This window comes from Dromiciops gliroides, chromosome 1 (genome assembly GCF_019393635.1).
Source record: "Dromiciops gliroides isolate mDroGli1 chromosome 1, mDroGli1.pri, whole genome shotgun sequence".
Classification (NCBI taxonomy): domain Eukaryota; kingdom Metazoa; phylum Chordata; class Mammalia; order Microbiotheria; family Microbiotheriidae; genus Dromiciops; species Dromiciops gliroides.
Window position 1 is genome coordinate 605,405,422 of NC_057861.1, and position 26,164 is coordinate 605,431,585.

The window sequence follows — 26,164 nt, forward strand, 5'->3', positions numbered from 1 at the left end:
ACTTCCATTTGGACGGAACAATTTTTAAAAGCCCTTGGTTGGCTGGGGGCAGCTAGGTGGCACAGTTGTTAAAGCACTGGCCCTGGATTCAGGAGTACCTGAGTTCAAACCTGGCCTTAGACACTTGACACTTACTAGCTGTGTGACCTTGGGTGATTCACTGAACTCTCATTGCCTCGGTGCCCCCCCCCCCCAAAAAGCTCTTGTTTGAATGTTGTTTGGGGGGGGGGGTTTGGTGAGGCAATTGGGGTTAAGTGACTTGCCCAAGGTCACACAGCTAGTAAGTGTTAAGTGTCTGAGGTCAGCTTTGAGCTCAGGTCCAGGGCCGGTACTCTATCCACTGTGTCACCTAGCTGCCCCTTGGTTGAATGTTATAACTCAAGTCTTTCTGAGTTGCTTAAGTCTTAATCATCTCAGGACCAGAAATGATGTATTTGTGGTCCCTCGTCCAGCAAGAGATTTGGGCCTGTTATTTTCTTATTTATTTATTGATTGATTGATTGCAGGGCAATGGGGGGAAGGGGGGGTTAATTGACTTCCCCAGGGTCACACAGCTAGTAAGTTTCAAGTGTCTGGGGCTGGACCTGAACCCAGGTCCTCCTGAATCCAAGGCCAGTGCTTTATCCACTGCGCCATGTAGCTGCCCCCTCTTATTTTCTTTTGATGCCACCAATCTGTAAGTGTTAGGTTTGCCTCTGTGTATGACTTGGGAAGCACCTCTTAATCAGTAGTGTCATTGACTTGTGAAGGAAGCTCAATTAGAAAGAGGAGTTAGATCTGAAAGGATCCTTGAGCAAATCTTCAAGGAGTCATTTCATGTAACCCTCTAGTTTTATGGAGGGAGAAACTGAGACCCAGAGAGGGCAAGTGACTGAGCTCATATAATCTTGTGTAATTTCTTTGTTTGCTTTTGTGATAATATTGTGTATAGAAGAGCCATAAAGTAGTAGAGGGGATTATATTTAATTAACTATACAAATATTTAAAATATTATTAGTAGACATTATTAACAGGAAGATCTAGGTTCAAGTCTCACTTCTGACCCATGGTTGCTCTACTATGGGCAAGTTACTTAACCTTTCATTAGCAGTCAGATTCATAACCCAGTGACAGGAGACAAGGAAATAGCCCTTCTGTTCCATGGAGGGCAGCCCTAAGTTTCTAAGTTACAGATAATGTGCTGACTTCCTCACCAGGGAGTTCCCTATACTGCTGAAATCATAGGTCCAGTCCCTAGCCTATGAACAGACATTCTATATTATGAGTTTGAATCCTGCTTCAGACACTTAGTAGCTGTGTGACCTTGGGTAAATCATTTGATTTAATTGAAATTTAATTGAGGGGGCAGCTAGGTGGTGCAATGGATAAAGCACCAGCCCTGGATTCAGGAGGACCTGAGTTCAAATCCGACCTCAGACACTTGACACTTACTAGCTGTGTGACTCTGGGCAAGTCACTTAACCCTCATTGCCATGCAAAAAAAAGAAAAGAAAAGAAAAGAAATTTAATTGAAATCACTCAGCCCCAGTTTCTTCATCTCTAAAATGGAGATAATTATAGCATCTGCCTTACAGGGCTGTTGTGAGGATCAAGTGAGATAAAATATGTAGAGCACTTTGCAGATCTTAAAGGACTATATAAAAAATAGCTATGATAGTAATAATTATACAGTAATATATATATAAAACATGATAATATATTATTTATAATTTATAATATAACAATATAGGTAACAGTTTCTAATAAAACAATATAGGTAATATATTATTTATTTATGTATTTCTCTCTTTCTCTCTTTCTTTTTTTTTGCGGGGCAGTGAGGGTTAAGTGACTTGCCCAGGGTCATACAGCTAGTAAGTGTCAAGTGTCTGAGGCCACATTTGAACTCAGGTCCTCCTGAATCCAGAGCCAATGCTTTATCCACTGTGCTACCTAGCTGCCCTGGTAATATATAATTTATAACAGATAATCTATAATATAATATTTCTTGTTGTTGAGTGCTTACTTTGTAATAGTATATGCTAGAAGCATGGGGATACAAAAACAGAAAACAAAGCCGCCCTGCCCTCAAGGAACTAACAGTCTATTGGGGGATCCAACCTATATGCTGATAAGTAAGTACAAAGCCCTTTGAAGACTTATGCTGGCCCATAATACTCCTTGCTGGTAGGGAGGTTGAGGTAGATCCCTTGAGTTTCTGGGGTTCTGAGGTGTAATAGGGCTAAAGCTGCTGGTGTCTCTACTGATCCTGAAGTTTTTAATACTGAAGAAACCAGAGATCAGACCCAATTTTAAAAATGAATAAATAATAATTAGCATTATAGCTATAAATATATTAAAAATAAGTAATAGTTAACAATATGCATAGATATACACATATACACATACATACATTGTGTGTATATGTGTTATGTATATATTTTATTATATATCATATACATATACATACATATATATATATATATATATATATATATATATATATATATATATATATATATATATATATAAATAGGAAAAGACCATCTTTGTTTACTGGTTGCCAATTTCCTTTTTCTGGAGGAGACTTGGGAATAGATATGGAGTGGAATTAAAATGGCCCTGTTGGTTTTGGGTTACTGTATAATGAAGGTGCCTGGGTGCCAGACGACATTATGTCTGACCAGCTGCTCCTGCAGCCAGAAGAGTGTTTGTGCTCCTGGGGAAAAATGCTGCACAGATGCTGTTAACCATGAGCAAAAGTGGCGTCTGAGATTCCAGGGCCGCCCTCCATGGAACAGAAGGGCTATTTCCTTGTCTCCTGTCACTGGGTTATGAATCTGACTGCTAATGATCTCTCCTTATAGATTGAGTTCCCCTGACACTTTAAAACCAAGAATTCTTTGGAAATAGCATAGTCAAATTAGTCTGTCTACAAGTAGGCAAAAAAAACCCCGTAACTGCATAGATTCTGTAGTTATTTCCAAAGGATTTGTATTATATATTTAGAATTGGAGTGAATGTGTCTGATTGTGTAGTTCAGTTGCACATTATACAGAAGAGAGAGGTTGTGACTTGTCCAAGGTCACACAAGTGTTACATGAGAGAAGTGGCATTTGAACCCATGTCTCCATGTCCTGCCTCAAGCTGGAGCCAATGTTCTTTGCGCTGCACTACGTCGCCAATTGTAAAAGGTTTTATAAGGGACAGATTTGAAGATTAAAAAAAAAAAAGGTAAACATTAGTTGAAAGTGGAGGATATTGATTGACTAGCTCCTTTGTGGGGAAAGGGGAGGGGAAAGGCAAACCAGAAATCTGAAGCAAATCAAGATACCCATATTGGAAGGAGCAAAATCTTGCTTCCATTAAAAACTAATCAACAGGGGGCAGCTAGGTGGCACAGCGGATATAGCACCGGCCCTGGATTCAGGAGTTCCTGAGTTCAAATCCAGCCTTGGACACTTGACACTTACTAGCTGTGTGACCCCAGGCAAGACACTTAACCCCCGTTGCCCTGCAAAAAAATAAAAAACAAAAAAAACCAAAAAAACAACAACAACAAAAAAACAAACCAAAAAACCAATCAACAAATATTTATTAAACACCTACCTTATGTCTATGTGAAATGCTAAGGATACATATACAAAGAATTAATTAATTCTTACTTTGAAGGAGCTTATAAGCTCAAACATACATACATACATATTCACACACATTAATACATACATACATATATAATGCACGCATATGTGTGTCTAATATGAAGTGAATAAATACAATGCAGTTGAGGAAATCAGGAAAGAGTTCTTTTAGAAGGTGGTACTTAAGATGTGTTTTTAGGAAGAGAGGGATTCTCTGAGGCAGAGGTGAGGAAGGAATATATTCTAAGCATGGGAACAGTCAGGGTAGAAGCCCAGAGAAGGGAGATGGGAGATGGGGTATGGGATAATGTATAATGTATGTGAGGAACGGCTCGATGAGTGCAGAAGGAAGAGTAATGACCAATAAGGTTGGAAAGATAGTTGGGACCAGGTTGTAAATGGCTTTCAAAGCTAAATAGAAGTATTTCTATTTTATTTTAGAGGCAGTAGGAGACCAATAAAGTTGACTGAGTGGCATGACTATATCTGTGCTTAAGACAAATCACTTTTGCAGGTACAGGACAGATGAACTGAAGTAGGGAAAGATGGAGACAAGGAGGCCAAGTAGGAGGCTACTGCAGTCATCTTGGAGGAGAAGTGGTGGGGGTCTGAATTGGGAGCTATGTTAGTGTAGAAAAGACATGAGAAATATTGGAGAGCAACATCTTGCTTCTATTCATGATCTGGTCATCCTGATTTGAAGCCAAAAAAAAAAAAAGCACCAGATTAATAGAAGCTGCACGGATGTCATCTTCCCTAAGCAAAGTTTTTGTTCTCTTGGTGACATAAATAGCTTCAAACTTGGTTTAAATGGTAATGAGTTGTTATTTAAAGAAGGTCTAAATACCATTATTAGAGGTAGAGGTTCTCTCATTGGTCAGAAACAGGCAGGAATATCAGATTTTGCCTCAAAGACTATTGTGAGGACCAGATGAGCTATAAGTTTTAAAGCGCCTTCAAAGAGGACTGTGAATGCATCTGAGATTATGAATTAGGGAAGTAGAAATCAGATGTAGATGTTAATTTTTTTCTTTTTTTGGTGGGGCCATGAGGGTTAAGTGACTTGCCTAGGGTCACACAACTAGTAAGTGTCAGGTGTCTGAGGCTGGATTTGAACTCAGGTCCTCCAGACTCCAGGGCTGGTGCTTTATCCACTGCGCCACCTAGCTGCCCCTGTAAAGGTTAATTTTACAGACTTTGGGGAGGGTTTGTTTCTTATGTATTCTGGTCCCCATAGGGAATTTATTCCAATATTTGTTGGTCAGTGTGAGTTTTAAAAGTTTTTAATTTTAATAACACAAAGCAAGATTGCACAAAATCATTAAATATTTCATTGCCTACAGTATGGGCATCAATGGATTCTTATACTTGCAAGTGAAGAGATGGTGCTGTAGGGCCACAGTCACAAATGGTATGACCGCCATCTTGTGATTTACCCAGTATGTAGACACATGGTCCCTGGAGCCTAGAAATGTGTCCTTATGGCTGGGCATAAAGTAGCAATAATGTCACTCAAGTAAAATACTATTGTAACAAGTTGATGGGGTATTAAAACAATTTAGAATCATAACTTTGGGGCCAGAAAGGGCCTTAGAGGTCATCTAGTATAAGTCTCTCATTTTACAACAGAAAATTAAGAGATTAAATGCCTTGTCCAACCCCACTTAGATGGCAAAATTTGGATTTGACTCTTAAGTCTGATGACTCCAATGCCAGTTCTGTTTCCATAAATTCCTTCCTTGAATTTAAACCTCTTTGATCACATTAGCATACATGTGTAAGTTTATAAGGGCTTTGAACTTACAGGCTAAACCACATGTAGGTAAGAAGGTAAGATACTCTGAGTCCCATAATATCATATGTAATATTTGCCTAACATTATGTCTAAGAAGCTACAAGTGGAAACACTTTGAAAATTATAAATCACTATATAAAGTAGTGTTATTATAGCTAACCACAATGAACCCACACTTGGACTGGTCCACTGAGTCCTCAGCATGCAGCTGCTACTCTGGGTTATAGGGATAGCTCTTAGGGGTGTTGGTGTATTTATATAATAGGATAGCTTACAAGCTCATATCCATTGTGTTTCCTCCAACATCAGTCAAACAATTAACATCTCTCCAGGATCATCTAACCAGTGATTAGCACCCCAATATATTTTTGAGCCTCAGTATCACTGATAGATAACCAGTTAAAATCAATTAGCTACTATTTATTACTCCATTTATTTCCCTCGGGAATCCAGGGCCTTCAAGGTTTCTTCCCAACACAACCACTTTCAAGAAAAAACAACCATGCAACTCATTAATACAAAAGCACAAATTCCTGTTAACACCTGAAAATGAGGGATCAGAAGCAGTAGTCCTTCAGGCACCCATAATTCAGCAGGCAGGGAATAAAGAAATCTGAGATCTGCTCCTGGCTCTAACACTAACTAGGGTGAGATCGTAAGCTCTTCTTTGATATTCCCTTCTCTTCTCCAAAAGGAGCCCCTACTACAAATGGAGAAAAACCACCCCTGAATTTCTCTGTAAATGAAAGGGAGCAAGGAACAAGGTCCCTTCTAGTTCTAACATTCTAAGAGGGCCCTTTGAACTCTACTAAGAGGCTAATATTATCTCATGTAGATTTGCATGTTAATAGGGATCAAAGTCTTAAACTAAAGAAATGGGCTAGAATTTCAGACATCAGTGAATAAGTGGTAAAGTTTTGAGGGCCAGGGGCCAAGGAAGCCTTCTTAGTCCATTGACTCATTAACATGAGTCCATTTTACAAGATGAATAAAACACAGACTTGAATGTGCTGGTTTTTCTAGACATTAAAACATTTGAACCTGAATAGGTGAAGAAACTAATCTATTAGGTATAATAATACTTTATATTTTGTTGTTTGGTCATTTCAGTCATGTCCAACTCTTGGTGACCCCATTGAGGTTTTCTTGGCAAAGATACTGGAGTAGTGGTTTGCCATTTCCTTCTCCAGCATATCTTACAGATGAGGAAACTGAGGCAACAGGGTTAATTATTTGTCCAGAGTCACACAGCTTGTAAGTGTCTGAGGCTAGATTTGAACTCAGAAAGGTGAGTCTTCCTGATTCCAAACACAGGGCTCTAGCCACTGTGCCACCTAATTGCCTTATACCTTATATAGTGATTTATAATGTTTTCAAGTCCGTCCATTTCTACTTTCTTATTTGATCCTTTTGTTAATATAAGCATTAGTATTAAGTATTAGTCAAGTATTACATAGGATAAAACTGGAGTTCAGAGAGGTTAAATGTCTTGGCCATGGTTGAGCAACTTATAGAGTTTGCATTACAAATTGAGATGCTTTGACTCTGTCCAATATTTTCTGCCTTAGTTTCAGACTCTTAATTAAATCACTCTGACTCTCACTGATTTTCTAACAATAGGTCCCAACCTCACTTGGTCGTTGTTTGGGTATTGATGGCTCATGTAAATAGCAATAGTTTCTGTTCTGGCCAGAAACCCTGAGAGTCTTCCCCTCCCAGACTTTTTTTTTTTTTAACCAGATAAAAAAGACCAGTTCTTGCCTCATTCCTTACTTACCCTTAATCACTGAATGGGTGTTGCCTCAAACAAACTGAGACCTGGGAAAGGTCTTAGCTTAAAAAGGCCAGGGTCTCCCACTGCATTTGGGGTCATCTCCAGTCATCCTGATCTATACCTTGCCATGAGACCCCAGTGGCTCAGGAGGAGAGAATGAGGCTGGAGACTTGGTACAGTACAGCCCTGCCTCACTTAAATGCAATTCACTGCGAGTCAGAACATCAATCCCTGATATCACGGCCCTTTTCAAAAAAGAAGGACAAACAACATCATCATCAACAACAAGAGTTTTGCTCCTGTTGTTATTTATTCAACTTTCTAGAAACAAGGTCCTGGGTTAGTTTCTGGAGATACACAGATAAGAACCAAACAGCCCCTGCCCTCAAGTACCTTCACCTCTGCTGGAAGATACAATGTCATCAAGATTAAGTGGCTGATGGGGCATCTAGGTGGCACAGTGGATAAAGCACCGGCCCTGGATTCAGGAGGACCTGAGTTTAAATCCAGCCTCAGACACTTGACAATTACTAGCTGTGTGACCCTGGGCAAGTCACTTAACCCTCACTGCCCTGCAAAAAAACCAAAACCAAACAAAAACAAAAAGCCCCCAGACAAACAAAAAAGAAGCTTACAGCCAAATGACATAAACAACACGAAAACTTCTGTGTACTAAGAAGCTACGTGCAGGATTAAGAAACAATATCCAAGAGAGGGAAGGCGCTAGGATGTAGGAGGGTCAGGGAAGGCTTCTTAGAGAAGGTGAGATTTGGGGTGGGACTTGAAGGAAGCCAGGGGAGCCCGGGGGCAGACATGAGGAGGCATGGAGAACAGCCCATGAAAATGCCTGTAGTTGAGAGTTGTAATTTCTTGTCCATGGGACAGCTAGGAGGCTAATATCACTGGATCACAGAGTACAAGGTGGGCTAGAAAGTGTAAAAAGACTAGCAAGGTGGAGGGGACGAGTGATAAAGGACTTTGAATGGCAAATAAAGGATTTTACATTTGATTCTGGAGGTGAAAGGAAGCCACTGGGGTTTAGTGAGTAGGGGAGTAACATGGTCAGACCTGTGTTTTAGGAACATCACCTTAGTCGTTGAATGAAGAATAGACTATAGTGGGAAGAGACTTGTGACAGGAAGACCAATCAAAAGGCCACCATAATAGTCCAAAAGTGAGGTAACAAGGGCCTGTACCAGGGTAAGAGCAGTGTCAGAAGGTAGAGGCGGGGTGGGGGGTTGATTCAAGAGATTTTATTAAGGCAATAACTACAAGGCTTCTCAACAAATTGGATATAAGGAGTGAGGAGTTGAGGCTGATACCTTGGTTATTAGGAGAATGGTGATACCCTTGACAATAATAGGAAAGTTAGCAAGAGGTAAGGGTTTGGAGGGGAAGAACACTTTGGCTTTGAGATTTCGGATGTTGAGTTTAAGCTATCTCTGGGGCATTCAGTTTGAGATGTCTAATAGGTAATTGGAGGTGCAAGGCTGGAGTTTAGCAGAGAGGTTAGGGCTGAGTAAGTAGATTTGAAAATCAGTAGCATAGAGATAATTTGATCTTTGGGAGCCAAGAGACTGTCACATGAAGTAGTAGTATAGAGGGAGAAGAGAAGAGGGCCTAGTACTGAGTCCTGTGGGACACCCATGGTTAGTGGGCATAATTGGGACAAAGATTTAAAAAGGGGACCAAGAAGGAGCTGAGCTACTTAACTCTCTTGGGCATGGCCTCAACAGGACTGACTAGTCCTGATGATCCAATGAAGGGGAAAAGGAGGTGAGGAAGGGAGGGTCAAGAACAGGGCAGATGAGAAACAAGTTCATTTCCTGAATGAGGGCCAGTTCAAAGGAAGAGAAGTGGGAGTGCTTAATCTGGGACATCAGGAACACAGTGTGCTTGAGAGAGTGCAAAGTGAAATAAAGCTGTAAAGGGAGATTGAAGCCAGATTGTGAAGGGTTTTAAATGTCAGGCCAAGGAGTTGGTATTTTATTCTAGCACTAATAGGGAGCCATTGACAGCTTTTGAGCAGAGGAGTGACTTAGGGAGACCTGTGCATCAAAAGATTATCTTGGCAAGTACTTGGTATATGGATGGGCAAGGAGAGGGAATGAAAATGAGATCAATTAGGAGGTTATTACAGTACTCCAGATGGGAGGTGATGAGGGCCTCAACTCTTACAAATTAGCATCATATTGAAGTATTTTTGTTGGTTAGCAGGATCAACCTCTTCCTTTTCTCCAGGGCAACAGCATGCTTATTGATGAAAGGGAAAAGTTATTTTTTAAAGCAAGCCCATGTGCTGCATAGTTTCATTTGCAAGGAAAATGGCAGTGAAATCAAAGGGACGTTCTAATTACTACATCTGATTACAAAGCAGAATAAATGACTATTAAAAAATAGCCTAAATATAATCTATTTATATGTACAGTAATCGCACGAGTTGATTTACTGCTATGCCTTCTGACTTATCATTTGCTGACTCATTTCAGCAGCTCTAATGGGGCAGAATGATTTTGAAAAAGGAGGAGAATTCTAGAAAGAGAGGGGAAAGGTGAAGGGCTTGACAATCCTGTTTTTTTGGCTGAGCCACAGATGGGAAAAATGAGAAAAGGTAGAAAATGATCACAGTAGAGGTGGCCACGGAGCTATCTGAGAAGCCGCAGCCTGTGAACCCAGGCACCATCTTGGAAAACAAAGTACTTTGTTTCTACCCTAACTTGGTGGGTTCTATTCATTGCATAAAGTGCTTGCTGGGACTGAAGCTCAACCTCTACCCCCCTCCCCATTTCCATAAATGACCCCACAATAGGTCACAGTGCTTGAAGAGAAGCTCTCATTTCTTGATTTTATGACAATTACTCCTATCTAGCTGTAAGAACGCAGCTGTGAATTAGGAAAAATTCTAACTTTCCTAGAAAAATAGTTTTTTTTCCCTTAAAGAAAGAAAAAGGCCCTTAATTTGGCAGTGTGGTGTAGGGTCTAGAAGACTGGGAAGTCCTGGATTCAAGTCTGCCTTCTGCCCCTGGGCAAATGACTTAACCTCTCAGTGTTCTAGGCCAGGGCTTAGACTTTTTCCACTCTATTCTTTTCACTCAAGACATTTCTACATGACCCTGGGTATAAAGGTATATAAAAGAGGTATACATGAGCTTTTACTGCTGTCAAATTTTTTGCAACTCCCCTCATGGGATCTCAAGCCACAGTTTAAGAAGCTTTGTTCTAGAGAACTCTCTAACATTACAAGTTGCAAAGAAGGGGAGGACCTATATTAGTGGAGGGAATTTTTTATTATTCCCTATACTAATGAAATCACTCATAACCCCTATCCCTAATTAGCCAAATATATGCCATCAAAAGGTGTTCCTTAAAGCTCATAGAAAAAGTCTCGAGTTCACATAGAGATCTTATTTATTCCATCTTTACTACTATATTTGAACAGTTTGAATGATTTAATATCCAAGACCTGAGTTGTTCTTTAGTCGTTTCAGTCATATCAATCCTGTTTGACTCTTGGTGACCCTATTTGGGGTTCTATTGGCAAAGATACTGGAGTAGTTGTCCGCTCCTTTTCCAGTTCATTTTACAGATGAGGCAACTGAGGCAAACAGGGTTAAGTGACTTGCCCAGGGTCAGACAGATTTGAACTCAGGAAGATGAGTCTTCTGATTCCAAGCCCAGTGCTCTATCTGCCGTGCCACCTAGCTGCCCCTTGATACATTACAGCACAATAATTATTCTTAATGGTAGTCCAGACTCATTAAGAAAAGTTTAAAGTTTGTTGAAGCCACATGGAATAGTAGAAAGATTTTGGGACCTGATTTAAAATCCTATATCTAAAAGTTATTCATTCCTTTGCAACTGATTGAACATCTCTGAGCCTTAGATTCCCCATCTTTAGGATTGGGAAGTTGATACTCTCAATGCTGAGGCAGCTAGATGGTGCATTGGATAGAGTATGGGATTTGAAATCAGAAAGAGCTCAGTTTGAATCTCACCTCAGATACTCCCTAGCCATGTGACCCTGGGTAAATGATTTAACTTTTCTGTGCCTCAGTTTTCTCATCTGTAAAATGAAGATAATAGCATTTATCTCACAGGGTTGTCATGACAATCAAATAAGTTAACACATGTAAAATGCTTTGTGACCTATTATTATTATTATTATTTTAGGATTATTGTGAGGCAATCTTAAAACATGATTCTAGGAACAAAAGGAGGTAGAGATGATTATCCAGTAGTATTAGTGTTTGTCTAATTGGATCTTTTCCCCCCCCACATACAGTCAGTTTTGCTATAATACTTGTTTTGAAAACAAGAATTTGTTTTGGTATGATTGACATATTGGGGAGCAATTTGAGCATAACCTGAATTTAGCATTTGCTTATGTACATCAGTGAAAAACACAGGAAACTGCACCATATAAACCAAGTCCCATTGGAAAAGAAAAAAACACAGATAGCTCAAACATCTACCAACTACCTCCATTCACCGCATGTGTTATCCAACAAGGCTGTGTTTTGCTATTTTTCCTCATTTGTGATTTTTTTGTATGAAAAAAACCAAAACACTCATTCAACATCCCAACTTCAACTAGTATTGGAGTTGTGGCCCTCTGAGTCGCCCCTCCCCCCACTTTTACCCTGTAGTCATTGACTTTACCTTCCTGGCCCCCATGGGAACTGGGGGCAGGCTGAGCAGCCAGATGAAGCCATGAACATTGGCATTATTTATTGTAATATTTATGTACTTCTTAACCATCTAACTGGTATAGAACTGTGGCACCCTTATTATTAGATTCTATCTTTTTTTTTTTTAATGTCACTGATGAAGATTTTGAGTGTTGTATTCCTGACACCATTTTCCTCATAAGCCCTGTGGTTTTTCTCATGCAATTGTGCACAGTGAGGTGATTTAGCAACACATATGTCTCATTAAAATAGAACTGACTAGAGCTTTAGAAAAACCAGACTAAATCGACAGTTCCTAAATTTTTCCATAAACCAATGAGGGATTTCACCCTTGAGTGCATATTGTATTCCTAATGCCTTCCTATCGGATGTAGCGTGACTCAAATATTACTCACTTAGACATTAATATTATTAGTTTGTAATTATAGACCCTTTCCTCTATTATTATTGCTTAAATAGTTCATGGTGACCTTCTGAGAATGGAGCAATTGATGATGGGCTATTATTACCAGGATCATGCTATGAAAAGAGAATAACCTTATTAAAAGCCGCTTAGTTTTTACATCTTCACTGTGCTATGCAGCGTTTTGACCATGGGTCTCTTCTTTTCCTTTCCAGCACTGGCTAGAACCCAACAAGTCAATCGCCAAGCAAATGAAATGTAAGTGTTGATCCCAAACTTGGGTTTTGATTAAAAAGATACCCAAGAATTGGGTTCTGGTGTTTTTTTTTTTAATTACTCTAGCATCATACTAGAATCATATTAGGGCAGAAAGGGACCATAGAGGCCTTCTACTTTTGCCCCTTCATTTTATAAGTCAAGGAATTGAGTCTCAGGAAAGTTCAGTGATTGGTTTAAGGTCACATTGGTATTAAGTGTCAGTGCCAGAATACGAAAACAAGTCCTCTGACCCCACAACTCAAAATTCTTTTTATCATAGCACCGTTCTGGTTCTATCATCCTGTGGTGGAAGAAGAACAGGTGAAGTTGGAAAGGTTGGTTGAAGTTTAAATAATAGTGGTCCCATGGGCAGCTAGTTGGTGCAGTGTATAAAGCACTGGCCCTGGATTCAGGAGGACCTGAGTTCAAATCCAGCCTCAGACACTTGATACTTACTAGCTATGTGACCCTGAGCAAGTCACTTAACCCTTATTGCCCCACCAAAAATAAATAAATAAATGGTGGTCCCTTTAATGTTCCATTTAGGGCTATGAAAATGATTCTCCCTTCCTTCCCCATTCACTACCTTGTGTTATCTTCACCATTCCCAGTCTTTGGAAAGCAAGGCAAATGTGTACACACAACCAACTTCAGCTGCAAGGCAGAGTCACTAATTATCAGGAACTCAGAGACTTCTCTTTCTGCTAGAGGGCAAAATACACTGCTTCCTAAATATCTCTTAGTGCTTTCCGCCCTGCACTTGGAATTAGAGGGCCTGAATTCAAATCCTGACTCTGCTCCTTATTAGCTGTGTAATTTGGGGCAAATCACTTTGCCTCTCTGGGACTCAGTTTCCTCAGTTGTAAAAATCAGGCGATTGGACTAGATCAGGTGTTCTTAACTCTTTTTTTGTGTCATGGAAACCTTTGACAGTCTGGTAAAGCCAATGGATCCCTTTTCAAAATAACGTTTTTAAATGTATAGAATAAAATACCTTTGATTACACAATGATACTGAAATAGCTTTCAAAATATTAAAAAAAAATACCAAGTTTATGAATCCCCAGTTTATGGACCTTGGTTTAAGATCCCCTGGACTAGGTGACCCCTCAGTTTCCCTCTAGCTCTCTCTCTCAATCCTGTGATTTCAGGTTGAGTTGCTTTGTTGTTCTGCATTAACAGAGCTGCTCAAGGCATCTGCCTGTGTAATCATATCTCTGTGGAAATCACTTACCGTCAATCTGGAGACAGAGGAGGATGCTTGATTTATGGTCCAGTTGATGAGATGTTTTGCTATGCTGACCTGCTCTTTGTTGTTACCAACCAGTTTTATTTATGTCCAGGAGGGCAGCTTCTGAAATGTACTTTAGGAATTCATTACATCCTCAGAAATACATTGTGGTTTTTTCCCCCTATCTTAGGTGCACTGGCTGATCCTGTGTGTAAATGATAAATCAGTTTCTCATCCAAGTTCAAGTGAACACATTGTACACATGTCAGTTACCATCATTCAAGGGACCCAGCCTTTTTTCCTTTCAGAGACTGGGGCATAGAAGAGATAGTGTGCAGAGGGACTCTTTGATATTTATTTTTTTGGGAGGGGGGAGAAATTAATTCACTTTAACCATAAGCATTTATTAAGTAATTACTACATGCCAGACACTGTACTAGGTGCAAGGTATCCCTGTGAGAGATCCAACAGCAAAAGAAAATAATTGTTGCCCCCAATAGGGGAAAAACCCCCAACCAGTGGCTATGGCACATGGTTATCTATTTTTCCTTATTCTCACTTTCCCTCTCAAAAACTACTATCTTCTGATGCTGAATGAGTGGTGGAGAGAGTGGACTGAGTCAGTCCTGGCCAACAGGCATAGCTCCTGAGGTTGTGTGTGCTATAGGATATCTGGAGAGAATGATATAGGTGAGAACAGTGACCATTACATACTTATAATACCTTAGGTCATTGGTTTGCTGGTAAATATTTTATATCCTAATGGGTGAGCACAAGTACAAATGTAAATCTAAATAGAACAAAACCAAATAAGAGGTAGTCAAATACAAGGCACTTAGGGTGGACACTAAAAGTTTTTTTTGGGGGGGGCGGTGGTTACTGGGGAGGAACAGGAAAGGCTTAATGTAGAACAGGGCTTCTTTACTTTTTTTTGAAGTCCATGGAACCTTGCTCAGAATAATGTTTTGAAATGCATAATATAAAAGACATAGGATTACAAAGGAAATCAAGAATAATGAAATGCAGTTCTCAAAATACTTAACAAAACAAGTTCACAGTCCCCAGGTTAATAACTGCTGATGCAGAGTTGGTCCTCCAGCTGCATCTTGAAGGAAGAGACTTCTTTGAATTGGAGGACAGATCACCATTAACAGGATCATGCTATAAAGAGAAAATAACCTTATTAAAGGCCCCTTAGTTTTTATGATATAATCACAGGGCACATAAATGTGCATCATCTTGTAAGTAATTGACCAGTCAAAGCCTTCCAACTGGGATCTGGACATTCTTAAATGATGTTGTGACCTTAAAGACCCTACTATAGTTATGACTGGGAAAGGGGAGGCAGAGCTTTTAGAGGAGGGGGCTACAGCTGCAAATAGCCTTTCAGTTTGATTAAAATGAAAGATGATTAGATTTTCTCTTCTGCCTATGGAAAATGAATTACTTTCAGGGTGATTCAATTCACCTTGAATTCACTTTCCTGGAAGACAAGTACAGTGTGATGAAAAGAGCATGGGACTTAGAATGAGAAGACCCAAGTTCAAGTCCCAGTTCCATTACTTCCTTACTAGTGTGAGAAATTATTATATGTAACCAATATCCCAAAGTTTAAGTGCCCCCCCATTATTTCAGAGTCCTGACTGCCCCCAATTCCAAAGTCCTTCTTGATGAGATTGAATTGATTCTCCTTAATCTTGGTCAGGGCCTTTCCAATCTTGCTAGGAATTTGGTCTGGGGTGGAGAAATCCACAGTGTCCTTCTCATGTGGGATGGAATTAGGGTCAAATTGATCGTGAGTCTTCCCAAAAGAATTACAAGACCCAGTGACTCAGTTTCCCAAGTTTTGTTGCAATACTATGAGTGACTACAGGGAGAGAACCAGAATAGTGGAATGGTATCTCTCAAATAATGAAAGAAAAGACAGTTATGTTTATAGTATGGATAAATTGATTATCAGTCTCATTATAGTACTCTCCACCTTAGGGAAGTACAGGGGAGGGCCTGTCTTTCTTATTATAATATTCTCTACCTTTGGGAGGTACAGGGGAGGGCTTATCCTAATTTGGAGTTCCTGGGGTCCTAAGCCAACCACTGAGGCAGGTACCTTTTCCAGTGGAGGTATGTTTTGGGGGTTTACACATCATAAAGTGAATCTGGGGACAAATTTAGCCTTTTCTGCACATGTCTCTTTCTGGTTCCCATGCTTAGTTTCAAAACATCTTCATTTATCATTTATTCTTAGTCTAAATTTCTGTAGCCTGTCATTTAGTCTAAGGTCTTCATGGTCTCTCTCCCTCTGTTCCCATTATGGGTACTGATTACTGTGCTTAAGAGAACTTAGCATCCTGACTTGTAAGTTATCCATTAACTGGGGTCTGAATCTCTCTTAGAGCTCATATCTGAATTAGAACTTGGGTCTTAGGTTTTTCTGTTAACCCCTTTTTGCCTCCTACATCACTTCCAAGGAAATAGATATTTTGTCTAGATAGGAAGGTTTCTCCTCCAGGGAGGAAACATTCAGTCCACCTATTGGAGAGGATTTGCATTCTTTGAATACTTAGTCCAAGGCTGGGGGTGGTCTGGTATAGCCCTTCACTTTAATATAGCCTACCTTCAAATTAAGTCGAGCATTCAGATTTGATTACTGTTCAGTGGACTACCTCTTGTCCAGAAAAGCATAAAAACCTGAAGAAGCAACCATGTTGATGTGGGATGGAATTTGGAGTCAAATTGATCACAAGTTGTCCCAAAAGAATTACAAGACTCAGTGACTTAGTTTCCCAAGTTTTATTGCAATACTGTGAGTGACCACAGGGAGAGAACCAGAATAGTGGAAAGGTATCGCTCAAATAGTGAAAGAAAAGACAATTATATTTATAGTATAGATAAATTGATTATCAGTCTCATTATAATAATAATCTCCACCTTGGGGAGGTACAAGGGAGGACCTGTCCTACTCATTATAATATTCTCCACCTTGGGGTGTTACAGGGGAGGGCTTACCCTAGTTTGGAGTTCCTGGGGTCCTAAGCCAACCACTGAGGCGGGTACCTTTTTCAGTAGAGGTGTGTTTGGGGGGTTTACACGTCATAAGGTGAATCTGGGGACAAATTTGGCCTTTTCTGTGCACGTCTCTTTCTGTTTCTCATGGCTAGTTTCAAAACATAATAATTTTTCTTTTATTTCTGGTCTAAATTTCTATAGGCTGTCATTTCCTTTATTGTTATTTGACCTGACCCTTTATGGTCCCGTTATGGGTACTGATTTCTGTGGGTAAGAGAACCTAGCATTTTGACTTGTAAGTTATCCATTAACTGGGATCTGAATCCCTTTTAGAGCTAATATCTGAATTAAATCTTGGGTCTTAGATTTTTCTATTAGCCCCTTTTTGCCTTCTACATCAATGTTGTTGTCTCTTTTCTTTTTCAATGATAAGAAGTTAAAGAGCCATTTTTGTCAATCTCTTACCAGTCATGATTGATAAACCTGATTATAATTTACTGAGAATTTTGCCTCTCACAATTATTATTATTATTATTTTTTTTAGTGAGGCAATTGCGGTTAAGTGACTTGCCCAGGGTCACACAGCTAGTAAGTGTTAAATGTCTGAGGCCGGATTTGAACTCAGGTACTCCTGACTCCAGGGCCGGTGCTCTATCCACTGCGCCACCTAGCTGCCCCCTCTCACAATTATTTTAATCATCATACTAGTTAGACAAAGTGGATAGGTAGCCCAGTGGATAGTGCTGGATTTGCAGTCAGAAAGACTTGAGTTGGAATCCTGCCTCAGACCTTCACTAGCTAAGTGACTCTAGGCAAGCCAATTATGTTATGGGGAAATAGGGTTGGGGTTTGGGATAGAGATAGGGGTAGGGGTAGGGGTTGGGGTTCTTAGGAATTCCTCTTTAAAGAATTATACCCTCTTGTACACAAATCCAATAGAATAAGATAATAGTTTATTTAGGGGCTGGGGAAAGGAAACCAAGAGAGAAATCCTTCTCATGGGGAGAAGGCATGGCACAGAGCATGGCTCTGAGATACCAATCTCCTCAAGCAGGAGACAGGCAGAGGACTGATGGGGGTGATCATCTGACTGTGAAAAGTTCCTTTATTGGGGGAGGACCATCCCCCACTGGTGGTGGCTGGGGGAGTTAGATGAGGGGTGGCTGTGGATCTCTCAAGCCATCTCTCTCCTCCTCAAGCCACAAAGGCAGCAGCCACACCTAATCTTACCTTCCCAGGGGTGGGGGAGACTAGAATGAAGGGTGGTGGTCCTGGAGTTAGCTCAGTCTAGACCTGGTTCCACTTATCTCTTTAGGTATGTCTGTCTTTTGGTTTAGTTTCTCAAAGAGAAGGTTCTTTGATGTACCCTAGAAAACTTCTGGGGTGCTAGGCCCATAAATTCATTGCTTAGTCCTTAGGATTCCATAACTTCAGCAAGTCACTTAAATCCTATAAGCCTCAATTTCCTCATATATGTAAAATGGGATTAATGAAACTTGCCCTGATTTGTGAATCTAAGTCTTCTCATATATAAAATGAGAATAACCACCCCTTCACATTGTTATGAGACTTAAAAGAGGTAATATATTCAAAGTGCCTATTTAAATGTGAACTGTAATTATTATTGGGCAAGTCAGTTAAATCCTATGAACCTCAGTTTCCTCAACTGTAAAATGGGGCTAATACAATTTCACTACTTATCTGACAGACCAAATATGAAATACTTTGTAAAGCTAACTTGCTATCTATTTTAGGGAGATATTTGCTTTCTTTTCTAGCTGGGAAACCTTGAGAGATTTTTTTTTTTTAAATATCTGTAATGACTCTAGTTTAGTCATTATCAGTCTAGGGAAAGCTGAGCCCCACCCCTGGGATTCAGCCCTGGAGATGCAAACAGGATCATGTTTCCGAGCCTGAGGCAGTTTCTGCTGGGAATATGCCTTTTATGTTCCCATCTTCTCAGTCAAGTGGCAGTGGCTACATAATTCAGTAATAAAGATTTTTTTTTTTTTTTGCATTCCCAACTTCACTAAAGGGAAACAATTAGAAGTTCAGGTTTCCTTTGCTACCCATTTGGATTCCTTTTGACCATCAGTGCACATATGACTTTCTAGAGGAGGCTGTGAAGGTCACTTGTCACAAGTGGCTTATTCATTCATTGTTATGGGGGAAATAGGTGGGGGGTTTGGGGTAGGGGTTCTTTAGGAATCCCTCTTTAAAGAATTACACCCTCTTGCACACAAATCCAATTAGAATAAAATAATATTTTATTTAGGAGCTAGGGAAAGAAAACCAAGAGAGAAGTTCTTGGACTTCTCATGGGGAGAAGGCATGGCATAGAGGCATACCTCTGTTATGTGGAAAATGGGGTACGGGTTGGGGTTCTTAGGAATTCCTCTTTAAAGAATTACACCCTCTTGCACACAAAAGCAGTTAGAATAAGATGGTAGTTTATTTAGGGGCAAGGGAAGGGAAGGGGGGAGGGAAGGGAAGGGAAACCATGAAAGAAATCCTTGGACTTCTCATGGGGAGATAGGTATGGAACAAAGCACGTGGCTCTGAGGTACCAATCTCCTCGAGCAGGAGACCAGCAGGTACTTTTATAGGGGACTGATGGGGGTGTGACCATTTGCCTGTGGAAAGTTCCTTTGGTGAGGGAGGACCATCCCCCATTGGTGATGGCTAGAGGAGTTGGGTGAGGAGTGGAGGACCATCCCTCACTACTCAAGCCATCTCTCTCTTCAGGACACAAAGGCTGCAGCCACACCCAAAGTTATCTCCCCCCCCAGGGTAAGGGAGATCAGAATGAAGGGTGGAGGTCCCAAAGCTAGCTCAGTCCAATCTGGTTCGGCTTATCTCTCTAGGCATATCTGTCCTCTGGTTTAGTTTCTCAAGGACAAAATTCCTTGGTGTGCCCCAGAGAACTTCTGGGGTGCTCTGCACCCTCAACAACTCTCTGAGATACTTTTCTCCTCGAGCAGGAGACAGACAAATCTTTTTATAGAGGACTGATGGTGGTCCGATGGGGTGATCATCTGACTGTGGAAGGTTCCCTTATCAGGGGAGGTTCATCCCCCACTGGTGGTGGCTGGGGGAAGTTGGGTAAGAGGCAGCTCTGATCTCTCAAACCATCTGTCTCCCTCACACCACAAAGGCAGCAGCCACACCTAATCTTATCTCCCCATGGGGTGGGGGAGACTGGAATGAAGGATGGTGGTCCTGGAGCTAACTTAGTCCAGATCCAGTGCTGTTTATCTCTTTAGGTGTGTCTGTCCTTTAGTTTCTCAAGGTTCCTTGATTTCCCCCAGAAAACTTCTGAGGTACCCCTTGACCATAACAGTTCATCAGATATTTATCAAAGGCCTACTATGTTTGAGGGGAGACCCTGAGACACTTTGCTAGGCTAACAGTGTGTGAAGGCTAAAAATAAAAACGATGTGCTCATGTGATTGGAAGAAGGAAACATAGTGTAGTGGAAAGGAGATAGGTTTTGGAATCAAAAAGACCCAGCTGGGCTCAGTTTCTGGCTTTGTCATTTGCTAGGTGTGTGACCAAAGAGGTCAATTAATCTTTCAGAGTCCCCAAACTGAGAAACTTTCCCCTGGAATATGTCAAAGGGCAGGGAAGAAGGGAGGCCATCGGAGGGGGAAGTTTTGGGGATAGATAATCTCTGGTTCCTAGGCTATAAACTCCTGGAGGACAGGACTTGCTTTGGCCCTTCTCGATACTCCCAGCAATTCATAGAGTACCTAGCACAGAGTAGGGCCTTACTAAATATTAACTGACTGGCTGACTATCACCTCCAAATCTATCAATCATATTTTGTAAAACATGCGTGATTGTATGTTATGGGGAAAATAGGGTGGGGGTTTGGGATAGGGGTAGGAGTTAGGGTTCTTAGGAATTCGTCTTTAAAGAATTACACCCTCTTGCACACAAATCCAATAGAATAAGATAATAGTTTATTTAGGGGCTGGGGAAAGGAAACCAAGAGAGGAATCCTTGGACTTCTTCTCATGGGGAGAAGGCATGGCACAGAGTGTGGCTCTGAGATACCAATCTCCTCAAGCAGGAGACAGGCAGCTACTTTTATAGAGGACTGATGGGGGTGATCATCTGACTGTGGAAAGTTCCCTTATTGAGGGAAGACCATCTCCCACTGGTGGTGGCTGGGGGAGTTAGATGAGGGGTGGCTGTGGATCTCTCAAGCCATCTCTCTCCTCCTGAAGCCACAAAGGCAGCAGCCACACCTAATCTTATCTCCCCAGGGGTGGGGGAGACTGGAATGAAGGGTGGTGGTCCTGGAGCTAGATGAGTCTTGATCCAGTTCCACTTATCTCTTTAGGTATGTCTGTCCTTTGGTTTAGTTTCTCAAGGAGATGGTTCTTTGATGTACCCCAGAAAACTTCTGGGGTGCTAGGGCCATAACAGTATTATTTGATTTATTTTATATAATTTTGGTGGGGGGCAGTATTCTATTTAAGGAATAAAATAGAGGAAGGCTGGCATAAAACCTAAATACTGCCTACAGGGAAGTAAGGCTTACACTTTTCTAACTCTTTTTGATTGACTTTCACTTCTGCTAGTTTTCTAGTAAGAGTCAGCCAGACCTCAGTCCTACTTGGGCTAGGTCTTAGATCAATTCTAAGTTTCTTTCTGATGGACTTAGTTTGGGCCAAGCTCCAAGGTGTCAGTCTTCCCCAATTTATTTTCCTATCCCTTAATTCTGGGTGTAGGATTGCAGGTCTGTGGTAGAAGGGTTCCCCTTCCGTGCTTCCCATCATCCTGACTGATTCTTTGTTCAAGACTTCAGATCTGAAATACACTCAGTATTTCTTCTCCCCTTGACTCTGTAGACCTAGGGAAATAATGTCTCAAGAGCATTTTTCCTTGTCTTCACTCCCAAGTTTGTTTTTTTTTTTGTTCCAGCTGTCAAGTCTTTGCCTTAACTTAGAAGTTGCCCGTCTATCCCTTTTTTGAAAATATTGATGTTCCCCAGACCCTGGAAGCCATTTATTACTTCTTTATCTTGATTGAAAGACTTTATGGCATAGTGCATGAGGAGTTCTTAACTTTTCTTGTATCATGGACCCCTTTGGTAGTCTGGTAGGGAAAGAGAGAGAGAGAGAGAGAGAGAGAGAGAGAGAGAGAGAGAGAGAGAGAGAGAGAGAATGATGGAGAAACACAAAGAGATACAGAGAGAGAAGAGAAGAGAAAGGGAGCGAGGGAAGAAGGGTGGGAAGAAGAGAGAGACAGAAGAGAGGAGAGACAGAAAGCATGCATAGCTCTGCCAGTTATAAATGGGTGTGACATTGAGTAAGTCATTTAAACTTCATATCAGCACAAAGTCTGTGGTTCTCTGCTCCTAAATTAATCTAAATCCTATGTGCTAGGCACTATTAAGTCTCTTACTCTAATAGTAGCTTGCATTTACATAACCCTTTGAGGTTTGCTAAAGCTTTATTGGTATCTCCTTTGATCCTCACAACAACTCTGCAAAACAGAAACTCTTTTTATCATCTTCATTTATCAAATGAAGAAACTGAGTCTTAGAGACCTTAAGTAATTTACCCATAATTTCACAGCTAGTAAGTATTATTCTTTCTAAAAATGAGGGATATTTGTACTTGGTAATGGGCAGTGTTATAAGGAGTGAAACTATGAGTCTTTTCATTCCAATGGTCCCCTTTCCAGAAGATTTGGCATTGTTCACTTAGGTGAGGTAAGTCTCACCTGCCTAGTTGAAAATGTTCATAAAGTGGTTCTCATTCATAGGCATATGAAGCCTGATAATAAGTCAAATGGTTATGATAATTATATTAAAATGAAATCATTGACTTTGGCCATGGTATGGATGTCACAGGTGAGTATAATAATAGAGGCTCTTTTCATCCCTTTGTACTAATGCATGAAGTAAGCATCGTAGAAGTAGGGTTGTACAGTGCAAAGAGTGATGTTCTAGGAAACCTGGTTATTCCTATTCCTCTCTCTGTGACTTTAAGGAAATCACTTCACTGTGTCTCAGTTTCCTCACTAGTCAAATGAAAAGGTCAGACTGAATTTTTCATCTTTAAAGTACTTTTCAGCTCCAGGAGAGTAAGTGACACAGTGGTTAGAGTGAGGGGCCTACAGTCAGGAAGACTCACGCTCCTGTGTTCAAATCTGGCCTCAGACACTTACTAGCTGGGAATTCTATTTGCCTCAGTTTCCTCTTCTGTAAAATGAGCTGGAGAAGGAAATGCCTCCAATATCTTTGTCAAGAAAACCCCAAATGCAGTCAGACATGACTGAGAAATGATTCAGCAACAGCCGGCTCAAAAATTCCATGGTTTCTCCCAAACCTGAGCAATTTTAATGAGAAACAAGGGAATTTTTAAAAATACTGGGTTTTCCAAAACTCTGAGTGTTGTTTGCTTACAAATGCACTAAGACTTTGGGGGCACCTCACCTAAACCTTTCTTTTGGTGAAGTGCTTCTTTCTGATTCTAATTGTATGGGTCATTCAAAACAACAACAACAAACTTCTGGAGAGATTGGAAGATTAATTTATTTAGGTTGAATTGAAGGATGAGGCATGAGACTGTATACAAAGAACAGAGACAAAGATGGAAGAAAACCCGATTTATCCTCAAAAGCAGCCAGTGTGCTTTCCCTTGGCTGGGAGATGTTTGAGCCCTAATTGTTCAGGCAGAATAGTGAGGGTTGCATCTGTATTATGTTTACTGACCCCTAGGTACTGGGAATAACATTTATATGCAAATATAGGCCAGTAGAGAGTAATACACAGGATTGACTCACATTTTATATAAATATTTTAGTCATGTTATGGGTAGGTTTCCATATTAGTACTTCCTGGAAATTATTATATTTTCATAGGAAACCCTGACATTACAATGTGATTTCTTCCTCTAATGATGATATATCCTCGTTCATTTACTTTCTGCACTATGTCGGCTAGCTACCTTTTAAACATATAATAAGAATTAGGTCACTGAGGTAAGACAAATAGTGGGTCCTTTTCCTCTGGGGTTCTTTGGTCTTTGGGTTTGAGGTCTTTTCAAGAATTTAAAGTGGGTGGGATGATGATGAACAATAAGGAAGAATGAGAACCTACAAGGCATCATGGGTAGAGACCTGGCCTTGGAGTCAGAAATACTTTGTTTCAAGCTCTGTGACCATCTGAGAAGGTCACTTAACCTCTTAGTGCTCCAGTCTGCTCTCTGAGGCTGTAAGAAAGCTAATAGTTTAGTGTCTTTGAGACCTCAGACAAGTCATTTAACATCCATGGGACTCAGTTTCTTAATCTGTAAAATGAGGGAGTTGGATGTGGTGGCCACTGAAGTCCCTTTCTATTCTAGGTGTATAATCCTTTGAATGAGTTACCAAGAAGTAGCAGGTCATCCCTTCAGGGAGTTCTACCCTGGGAGTTCCTCAGACAAATGATCATAGGTTGAGAGGTTAAAGGGACCCCCGAGATTTTCTGGTCTAACTCATTTTGTAACTGAGGAAGCTGAAGTAGCTAGGTGGTGCAATGGATAGAGCATCACACCTGGAGTCAGAAAGACTCCTCTTCCTGAGCCCAAATTCAACCTTAGACACTTATTAGTTCTGTGACCCTGGGCAAGTCACTTAACCCATTTGCCTCAGTTTCCTCATTGTAAAATGAGCTGGAGAAGGAAGAGGCAAAACAATCTAGGATCTCTGCCAAGAAAACCCCAAATGGTATCACAAAGGGTCAGACATGACTGAAACAACTCAACAACAAAAAGGTGGGGTCCAAAGTCACAAATGTAACTTCAGACTATTGCTTCCCTTAAAAGATAATCATAATATCTTCCATCTGTATAATTCTTTACAATTTACAAAATAATGCTACATCCATTATCTTATTTGATTTTCATAGCAACCTGTGGAAGTAAACAGGGCAGGTATTACTAGTTACACTTTGCAGGAAGATGGAAAAGAAGGAAGCAAACATTTATTAAACACCTACTATGTGCCAGGCACTGCGCTAAGTGTTTACATATACTATCTCATTTTCTCCTCACAACAATCATGGGAAGTAGGTAGTATTTTTATCTTCATTTTACAGTAGAGGAAACCAAGGCAGACAGAGGTCAAGTTATTTGCCCAGGATCACATAGCTAGTAAGTGTCTGAGGTCCCCAACAACACTCATCAGTATACAGTTTGCAATGTATACTAATATATACCTATTTTTTTTCTATCTTGAAATTTAAGATAACTTTTACTCTTTCAGCATATCTTTTATCCTTTGTAATTTCCCAAATATTATAAACAGTGATTCAGTAATCACATCTCTTTCAATATTCTGGAATGTAATTCCTCTTTGCCAGAAAAATTGTTCTCATTTATAGCAGCCAGGAGATCTTATTATCTCCTTGCCAATATTGTACTTCAGTTCCCTCTAGACTAAGGGTTCACAGCATGCCCTTAGATGGGAAAAAACTTACACCCATATTTTCACTAATTTCTTATTTTTTTTCCTTTAAAATTTTTTTCCCCACTAATTTCTAATAGAAATTTAGGATTGCTTTCAATTGATTAAAAGCATCAATTCTGAGAAAGTATGCATAGGTTTTACCAGACTGACAAAGGAAACTGGGACACACACACACACACACACACACACACACACACACACACACACACAGGTTAAGAATCTCTGCTCTAGTCTGTGTCTGTTCTAACCTTTCTAATCTAAGAATCATTCTCTTTGATGAAAAAAGAAATCAACATAGAAGTTGTATATTTTAGCTTCCTTCCCATTATCTGTTAAATATTATTCCATTCACTCCAAGTCAGTGCGCATAGTCTTTGTTCCTGGTTTAGAACATATGTAAAAAGACATTTGGTTTTGTTGTTCCCTTTTTTTTTTTTTTTTGCAAGCCTTAGCTCATTCTGGGCTTTAGCCTTTCTGATGCTGCTCTTTTAACCCCGTAGTATTTTTTAAAAATTCATCTTTAGTCATAATCTCTTCTTTGCATGCTTTTTGTATGTACGTTTTGACCTGAGCTCATTGGAAAGATTCTTAAATAATCACTAGTCTCTTTAAATACCTTCCCCTTATATTCCTATTTGAGATCTTTTGTAATTTTTTTGGGAGAATTTCTTTTCTGAGATCCTCCCAGCCCTTCTTGAATAGTCTTCTCTTCTAGAATCTCTGGCCAAGCAATTCTGCCTATGCTTATTTGAGGGTGAAGGGGAAGAAGGGAAGGGAAAGAAAGGGAAGAATTATTTAGTGGCTCTTTGCCAGGCACTATGCTAAGCACTTTTACAGGTATTACCTCCTTTGATCTTCACAGCAACCCTGTGTCAGTGCTGTTATTATTCCTATTTTTTTTTACAGTTAAGGAAACTAATGCAAACT

General features: G+C 40.3%; 1 protein-coding gene across 1 annotated transcript in view; it reads left to right on the top strand.

The window, feature by feature from the left end:
* The window catches only part of FRMD3 (FERM domain containing 3), a 350,587-nt gene that overhangs the window by 182,520 nt on the left and 141,903 nt on the right, over positions 1–26,164 (top strand). The window contains exon 3 of the mRNA XM_043977037.1: positions 12,496–12,538. Coding sequence (XP_043832972.1) covers positions 12,496–12,538 — 43 coding nt within the window. The remainder of the gene's footprint in view (positions 1–12,495; positions 12,539–26,164) is intronic.